The sequence below is a fragment of the Alligator sinensis genome, unplaced genomic scaffold (assembly GCF_000455745.1).
Source record: "Alligator sinensis unplaced genomic scaffold, ASM45574v1 scaffold297_1, whole genome shotgun sequence".
Taxonomy (NCBI): domain Eukaryota; kingdom Metazoa; phylum Chordata; order Crocodylia; family Alligatoridae; genus Alligator; species Alligator sinensis.
The window spans coordinates 3,617,738-3,627,301 of record NW_005841848.1 but is presented as its reverse complement, the minus strand read 5'-3'; the positions used below and the strand labels follow the sequence as shown (position 1 = coordinate 3,627,301).

Sequence of the window (9,564 nt, the reverse complement as noted above, 5' to 3'; positions counted from 1 at the left end):
GAAAGAGGAAGGGGAGTGGATGGGGGGTGCAGATCGAGGTCCCCATGGTGCGGGAGGGAGTGGTGCAGAGGCAGGGGCAGAGGCTGGGGTAAATGGGGCCCAGGGGCAGGTCTTAGGATGGTCAGAGCTTCAAGTGGTTCATCCAGGGGCATTGTGGGGGGGGGGGGGCTTTTGCTGCTGTGCACATCCCAGGGGAGGCATGGGAGGCAGGTGCCCCCTGGATTTATATGTTGGGCAAGGGTGGGCTACCCTCTGCAGGCTGGGGCACTGTGCCCTGTTGCCTTTGCCCCAGGAGCTGTGCGCTCATTGCACTGCATCCCCTGCCCACCCAGAGGCAGGAGGCACAGCATGGCACTGCGTGGCTCCCAGGGCAATGGCAGTGGGGCGCAGAACCTAGCACACAGCAGAAGCTCGCCTCCACCCAGTGCACAAGTCCAAGGGGCATGTGCATCTCCCCCATTCCCTCCTTCACTGTGGGGACCTCAACCTGCCCCCCATCCCTCCCTTATGCCCCATCCTCCCCCGACTTACCTACAGAGCAGTGTCTGTGTGTATGTGTTTCTGTCTGTCTGTGTATGTCTGTTTGTGTGTCTGTCTCTCTATGTGTGTGTGTGTGCCCCTCACTCCAAGCCACAGCCTCCCCAGCCCTGCTGTTTCCCGTCACTCCTGACCCACAGTACCCCACATCCTGCCTCTCCAGGCTCCAAACCCCACACACAGCACCCCACATATTCAAAGACCCCCACATCCCACCTATACAGTGTACCTGCATAATTTTGCATAACTTTGAGTTTTTCTCTGCATAATGTTGAGTTTTTAGCTGTGCGATTAAAATCGTGATTAATTGCGACTAATTTTTTTAATCATGCAACTAATTGCAATCAAATTTTGTAATCGTTTGACAGCCCTATTTATAACATTAAAAAAAAACCCTCTCAGCTACTGTTCAATTCCTCATGAGTATTCTAATGTAATGAAATGTTGAAACCTGAGAGTTTTGATCAATTATTCTTTTACTTAACCAGTTCTTTTTGGCATATTCTTGAAAAATATTCATTATAATATTTAATATTTATATTTAACCAAAGCTGAAAAAAGCTTTCTAATTATAATGTATACAATGTTTCTGACAGATATAGATAGAAATTTCTATCTAGCCTGCTGATAGCTATGTTGTTTGCAATTTTACTTTTTACATATTAATATAAACTAGAATTAAATGGAATATTTTACTTTGCAAACAAAATTAGGGAATTATACTCTATTCTAGTTTAGGTAGTCATGATAATTTTAATGGACAGCAAAGCCACGCAACGTTATTATCAACGGCTCCCCTTTAGCAACTCCTAAAGTGCCCTGTCATTCTTAATAGATAAGATACTATCTCCCACAGAATCTCACTTACAATATTTTCTGAACATGGAAAAGCATATTTATCTTTCCAAGTCTATTTATCTTTAGTCATAATATTTAATGTACTGTAAATTGTATCCATTGCAGACTTTTACAACAAGTTCAGGTGATGCATGCAGGTCTCTATTATTTAGCATGGGTCATCCACACAAAATCCTTTTTCTGACTTTAAATAATTTTGCCTGCACATCTTTACCAAGAGCCAGATACATATAAAATTAGGAATGTCATTGGCTTTATATTAATCATATACATTTTGCTTTTAAGATAATGTCATTTCATATGTTGTACATCAAAGACTGCCTAGAAATGTTACTCATTATATTCTACAGGATGCACACATCTCCCAATGACTATCTCCACAGCAAAATGTATGTTTTAGGATGCATTGGCATGCTACATTAGCTTTACCTCAGGGGTGGGCAAAATGCAGCCAGCGGGCCGGATGTGGCCCGCCAGGCCATTCTACCTGGCCCACAGGGCACCCCAAAATTTAGGAAATTAATATTTATCTGCTCCTGGCTGCCTACCATGCAGCCCTCAATGGTTTGCCAAAATTCAGTAAGCGGCCTGAAATAACTGCCCATCCCTGCTTTACCTGGTATCCATGGTTAAGTACAGACAGTCAAAAAGCCCGAGGCTGAATTGTTTCAGTCTTTGCAAGTTAGTCTAAGCTACGGGATTGAACTGATAAGCAAATGAACACATTCTCTTTTGATGCCTGGCTCAAGCAAAAAGCCAGGAGGTGCTAGAGCATGCCTGCCAAACACTGCCAAAGGGGAGGGAAGAAAGCAAGCCCTGCTGGACCAGAGGAGGCATGGCCAGACCCCAGTCTGCACTCTGCCTGGGTGTGGGGACGGAAGATAGTGGCACTGAATTCATAAAAACTTAAACAAGAATAGTTCTCTCTGAAAAACTATGAAATGAAGAGCTATAAACACAGTCTGGACTGTGTGTTTGCTTACTCTTCCTGCTGCCCCCTGAGGTCTCTGGGATTTGCAGTCCACTATCAGAACAGCAGGACTCTGCAGGGTTGCTCATCACTTCTTCTTCCTGCTTCCAGGTGCCTCTGGGATTTGTAGGTCACAGTCATAGCCTGCACTAAGTTTTAACAGGGCAGGGAACCTCTATATTTGAGGGACATTGTGTTTAACCTCCCTCCCTGGCTGAAGATCCCAGCTGGGGTTTGCTGGTGCGGTGGGGCAGTGAACTAGCCCTCACTGCCCAGCTAGGGAGCAGAGGGGTGGGGCCAGCCCTGCTCTCTAGAGCAGACAGCACAGCCCAGCCCAGGGCTGAAAAGCATGCTGGAATGCTGGAGAAATGTGATTTAACTTAAACCAGGAAGGGGTCTGGGACATAAATTTCATAAGCTGATTTAACATAACCAATTAAGTCTGATACTTCATTCAGCCAAGTTTATCTTAAACCAGTTTCAGCCATTTTGAAACTGGTTTATGTGCACTAAACTTCTGTTTTGTTAAAGCTTTAAACCAGTTTGTGATCATTTAAACCAGTTTATGTGTAACTTCTGTCTCTGGCCCATAACAGTAATACTGAAGAGATGCTGGCATGACCCTCAGCGTAGATTAGCAACAAAGATGTCTAAAGTCCCCATCATGGTTGCTAACCAGGATTAAATTATTGTTATCTGTGCTAGTTAGATTTAGTTAGCACAGACATACCTACCCATTCTACCACCACACCTCCATATAGCTGAACTCAATTATCTGTGGTAGACAGTATCTTAAATGAAGACTAGGATAGATCAGCACAAGCCTAGAAGTAGTAGTACAAAGGCTGTAGGACCCATTTTTAATGTGTGTCTTACTCCTCTCTTTAGGGCCAGCTTCAGTATGGAGAAGCTGATGACCCAATTCTTTATGTTCCTCTTTGCATACTAGGAACTTCAAATGTCTGGGCAGAACTCCATTTGAACAATTTATACTGTGTCTGAATATATTCCCTTTGTGATTTCAATTGAACACTATGCTCTTCACTAGTGTGAAGTCTTGCGCTCTGTTGCTAAAATGTCGTCACCTTTCCCCTTACAAATAGCTGCATTTCAAGGGTGATAAACTGATTCTTACACCAGTTTATAGCTTAAAAATTGCTTTGGAGTTCTTCCAGTGAAAGCTGCTATATATGGGAACACCAAAATCAAACACATTTACACTTACAGCAAGCACTAGGCCTGTTATTGGTAAGATCTAAGCAACAACAACAACAAATTATTTCGTTCAATTGTCCCTGGTTTGTTTGAATCTTCCCTGGAAGAGGTCAAGACATCCCCAAGGTAACCAATCGTACAGTCTGAATACTTCTGGGCTAGAATATTTCCCATGTTAGAAAGCATGAATTTCTCTCCTCTGATACTGCCAGGTTTCATTTCTGTTTATTGTATTCCTATTGTCTACTTTCTTGGTCTCTCCTGTTCTCTTTGCTGTTTGGGGTAGTGCAAGAATGATGTTGTAGCTATAATGGTCCAGAAATTCTGTGGGAAGCAAAGATTTCTTAAGGTGATATCCTTTATTGGACTAACTATGTAGTTGGGAAAACATTAGACAAGCTTTCAAATGCAAGACATTCTTTGTCAGGCCTCTCTATTGTGGATTTTCTGTGAGCCCCTGATGCTAGGAGCTTTCAGCTGATTCAGGCTTCCAGGCACTACAGTGCAGAATGTGTTCTCACAGATGGGAGCTCAAATCAGCGACAGAAGCACATGGTGCATCTCATTGGTTGGGAGCCTGGATCAGCTGACAGCACTCCGAACACTAGAGGCACAGTGGACCCCTTGACTCCAGCTGCATCCCAAAGGGGGGGATCTCTGATCTGCACCCTTGCAGGTGGGAGCAGCAACTGATCTTGGCTCCCAGCCTGGGGCCTTTGACTCCGATGGCCCTCCAAGGCCATGAAGGGCAATCAGTTGATTGGCACTCTCAGCCTTGGGAGTACATTGGGGTCATAGGCTCCTATGAAATCTGGAGAGTGGGAGCCACAAACAGCCTGGCCACATGTTCAATTAATGGTGTAACAGGAACCAACCACAAAATTACACATATTTTGTGTAATAACTTTGTGGCTTATACTTTGTCTCATCATGCCATTTGTTGCATAAGTGTGTGGCCAGGTAACTATTTAAGACATAATTAACTGGTTAATCATTCATCATTTTTTCATTTTAATTCAAAAAGTTTGATTATAACATGTATTGGTTTCCAAAGAATATAGTGATTACCGTATGTATTTAAAAGAAATGTTTTTTAATATACTCTTTCTTAATAAGGAAATCATTATTCCAGTCCAGCTAATTGAACTAAAAATCACTGTATATGCAATTTTTTCTCTTTTCTTGAATAAAAATAAAAGAAGGTAAAGATCACTGTTCTTTCTTTGGTTATTGGCTGGTATTCAGAATGGCTGTGTTTAGCCTTTGGAAATGGCAAATATGACTTATTTGCAAACTTAGATTAAACCAGGCAATATCAAAGTAACAGCATTACAGTACACTTACCTCTTTGTGTTGTAGAAAGCAGTTCTTAAAATTACAAAATACAATAAAACTGTACTACTTAATTTAATCCAGCATACAGAAAAGTTAATTAACATTTAAATCTGTAGTTGGCTAGCTATACTGTACTGATGTTTCCAATTCAGCGCAGTTAACAGATGTGGTGTTGCTTTTCTAACTTCAATTAAAATATTAATTTAATTCAAAAAGCCTGCTAGGCAGAAAGAAATTATAAAACCATTTTGAGGTGCAGTTCATTTGAAAAAAATATTTTATTGATATACTTGGGGAAATGTTTCTCTATGCTTTGAGATTCTGGTTTCGGTCTTGTGATGGATAAAATGTTTCAGGCACCAAGTAAGGATTATCTGATCTGTCAAAGGATTATCTGATCTTTCATATTGCAGGGCTTCATATCCTTTAAAAGATGCATCCAATTATAACTTGAATGATCCCCTGGTTTTTTGCTTTATCAACTTAGTCTATTAGGCCATTACACGTTATTCTCCGAGTGAAAAAAATATTCTAACATCTGTTCTCAGTCTCTTTTCCCATAATTTCCATTTATGCCCCATATAACTCATTATGCTCAACTACAAAACATTACTGTGTCTATCTCCACCATGCATGCTTTTATATTGTAATTAATGGAACAGTATTAACATTGATAAGTTGTAGGCCTAAAATGTAATCTACCTTAAAGAAATAATATGTTACTATGTCTTTCTGATCCAGAAAAACATTCTGGTTACTCCAAATTAGAATTATAACACAGAAAACGTTCACCCTAGTCTCCTGGGTACCCTCTATTATAGCAAAAGCAGGACACTAAGTTCCTTTCTTGCCACTGTGCAATCTATTCATTCTGACTGTCTGTTATAGCCTTATGAGAGAAAAGGTATTTAAATGAAGAAAAAGCTCACTGACTGGCTTCAAAAGTACATTTTTAATATATTCAGTATCCTACCTCTTCATAAAAAATGTGTCAGGCAGAGGAACATACATCTGTCTCTACAGGCTAAACATAATATGCATGTGTAATACCGGTCAAAAGGAGATGGAAGCAGCCACTTAAATCTCTTTTTCATTTTTTCTATATTTATGATTTTTAGTCTCTCCTCATAGCTAATTTCTTCTCTGGAAAGTATATTTGTCACCCTTTCATATATAATTCCAACTGCTGTCATTCTTAACTCTGAGATAAAAATATCTATTTGCATGCTATACTTATTCAAAATGACTCATGAAAAGAAATATTTTTAAAGATTTTATACACATATGAAATACTAGAAATCTGTATTGACAAAAGCTGTCATAGTAACATTCTTCACTAATACTGGAGTTGTAGTCTTAACTTTCATTAGCTAAGAAAACAAGAACAAGAGAAGATCCTCAAGTAGATGAGGCTCCTAGCGCATGCCATCCAAAACTGGAGCCTGGCCAGCTGGAGCCACGCTCTACCTGCTAGCCAGGCTCCCTGCTACAGGAATGCTGCAGCTGCAGTCCCCCAAGGTTCCCCAGAACCCCAGGTAAACCTGCTGGGGCCAACATAGTTGATAGCTTCAGCCTCCCCTACCTGACCCTACCACAGGGTAACCTGCCATGTGCCAGAGCGTGCATGGCATGGGCGTTCCCCTGGGACAAATAGCAGATGCACAAGATGTGCCACTGCTACTTGTTCCCAGGGAAACACATGTTCCCACTCATCTGGACACAGCCTATGAGTTTTTTTAAAAATTGGTTTCAACAAGACCTGAATGTTCTAGAGTAGTTTTTAAATTGGTGAAGCTTCACTGACAAAATACAAGAAGAAAGAACAAAATGGTAAGATTTGTTTTATGTGCGTCTTGAGACAGAAGCAGAGTATAAAGACAGCCTAGTAAGAGCATGAGAATGAAGAGGAAATGCATAGGGTCCAAACAAGAAAAAGTCTGTGGTACAGAGAAAACAGTAACTCTAAAACTACATCAACAAGCTGCAAAAATTAAAGGACAGTATATGGGGGGAAAAAACAGCAAGTGAAACAGCCTTTGAAGCAGACAGTGAAATGAACTGCAAAAACAAGCAGATTAGAGCAACAGCATTAAACAGGTCCAAATAGGTGATGGCGGGGGGGGAGGATAGCCTTTGAGACTTTAATACCTTTTAGATTTCCTCTTGAGATCACATTATTTGGGGCCAAACTTTGCTACCCTGAATTATAACAAGTAGCCTTCACTCCATTGTTGAAGTCAGCAGCGTTATGGCTGTACTAAGGTGTCACCAAACTTGAGCAAGAATGGGGGAGTCCTAATTTCTGCTGACAAAATTATCTCTGAAGTAAAGGTGTCAATACATCTGCTTTTATAATACAATAAAAAAATAAGATTTCCATTGCAGAATACTGAAACTATGAAATTCAATTCCTGCATGTTTCAGGTAAGCAACAACAATAAAAATCCAAATTTTGAACCCTGAAGAGTATCCTCTGTCTTTTTATTGAGCAAGAATATATGTTTTTGCCAGACCAAAAACAGTTTTCTGATATTTTGGGAAGTAATGAAAAATGGGCATGCTTGATCTCTAATGGGATAGCTCTCTTACACTAAGAACCAATTAGACAGATTTAAAGTGTCTGTTACTTCATATTTTCCTCAATGTATTAATTTTACTGTTTGAGTTCACTGATTCTCTATCCCCGCATCAGCTCTAAAGGAAGACATAACTACTAAATTACATTAGTTGGCAACAGATCCTAAGAGCTATCTATCACCCGAGAAAAGCTGGAGCACATAGTGTTCTGGCCACTCCTCTTATACAGCCCTCCCCTACTCTTCTCCATGTAGTTAAAAGTGATTTTTATTCTCTTCATGCTATGTACGCAGAGCAAGATTGGGTTCTCAATCTTGATCAAAATAAACTTTTTTTGTTGCAATTATTTTCTTTAAAATCATGAATATACTACCACACTGAATTAATACCTGCCTTGTAATCCAAGTAATCCATTAAATAAAATTAGCTTTTTTATTATAAACATAAGAGGGGAAAATGGGACTTACCGGGCCAAAAAAATTACTGTCAAAGCTGTGTCCATGGTGATCACCTTCCACCCACATATGGCCATGTGGAACTTTCACATACTGTTTTTTGTACCCTATGGTTCTAAAGACAAATGCAATAATTGTTATTGATTATAGACAATACTGTATTTGAAATGATAATATACATCAATAGAACAGTTAAAATAATGTAAAAAAATTGTTAAGAAAACCCAGGTCTTATCATCTTGAGACCTCCTCATGCAAATAGCTAAACACACCTATAACTTTATCCATGCTTAGTTCCTTTGACTTCAATAGAAGAAGCATGTGGTATTTGAATAATGAGGTCTTTGTTTATTAAATATCTCTTTGGCAAATAGTATAGCTCAGCAAGGCACAAAAGACATGTGCAATTAAATTGAATTAAGAATTAAATAGACTTTTTATATTATTTAGTAGCTACCCTTTGAAGTATTGTTTTTTATCTCTAACTTAAGGAATTATTTAGTGTATGTGGCAAATAGTATATTAAAATAGCTGTGTAACTCTGGATTTACTTTAAATTGCTTGTAAGCAAATTGGAAGTACTAATTATTTGTTTTACATGCTGTACAACCAAAAGAATCCCACATCAAACAGCCCTACAGATAACTAAAAGAAGGTGGATAGAACTACTTTTCAGTGGAAGCTCCTTTTGCAGTCCCTTCAAAAACTGAAAAAAATAGAATTTACTTTTATAAAAATGAACTCAAACACTGATCAGCATAATCTCAGATTACATGGTTATCAAAATGCAGTTGATGAATCGTACAATTTAGTATACAGAACATGTCCTGAATTGGTAAATATACACATATTTTACTAAATACATCCAATAACTCTGAAAGAACCAAATTATTATTACAGATTGCTGCAGCATCTTGCCATGGTTTATTCTTCTTCATAACTGTGACACGCTGCTAAACTTCCCTAAAGCTACAAAGTAGTAGTTATGAAAACACATCTAAGGCAATAACAGAGATGTTTTCATGCTATTAAGAATTCTCCTAGGAAAATAAAAGTGAAATGCCTTGAGCAATTGCCCTGGTCTTTTTCAGTAATACCTTTAATATTATACTATATGACAGTAGTGTAGGGATGTGGCCAAGCACCCAGGACACAGGTGCAGCAATGACTTCCAGTTGTTGCACAATTGTGATTGCGATTGTGTGGCTGCCACCACTGGTGGGGGGGTTTTACCTCCTCTCTCCCCGCCCCAGTTCAGTACCTGGGACAGTTGTTCTGTTTGCCCTACCCTAGTTACGCTACTGCAACATGAGAATGTGCTCTAATAAAGTACAAATAAGAATGGGGTGAATTGCATAATCTTAACTTCACCTCCTTGTCTTTATGAAACGTAATACTACCTTAAATTACAGGATCACATAATTTTATTTTCATTCTACTTCAGCTTCCGTCAGCGAAAAGGTTGGTAAATGAAGCAGAGACACTGTAGTCCCTGACTTCACTCTAGCTCAAATTGTAGGCCACGTTAAAGCCCATGTGAAAGTTCTTTCCAGCAAAAGTTGATTACGCATAAATTTGATGCCCAGAGCAACATAATAGGGGCAGTACTCCCAGAGA

General features: G+C 39.6%; 1 protein-coding gene across 2 annotated transcripts in view; it reads right to left on the bottom strand.

Moving 5' to 3' along the window:
* Nucleotides 1-9,564, bottom strand: part of IMMP2L (inner mitochondrial membrane peptidase subunit 2) — a 946,737-nt gene that overhangs the window by 183,421 nt on the left and 753,752 nt on the right. For both annotated transcript variants that reach the window (XM_025208916.1, XM_006015959.3), the window contains exon 5: nt 7,960-8,062. In XM_025208916.1, coding sequence (XP_025064701.1) covers nt 7,960-8,062 — 103 coding nt within the window. The remainder of the gene's footprint in view (nt 1-7,959; nt 8,063-9,564) is intronic.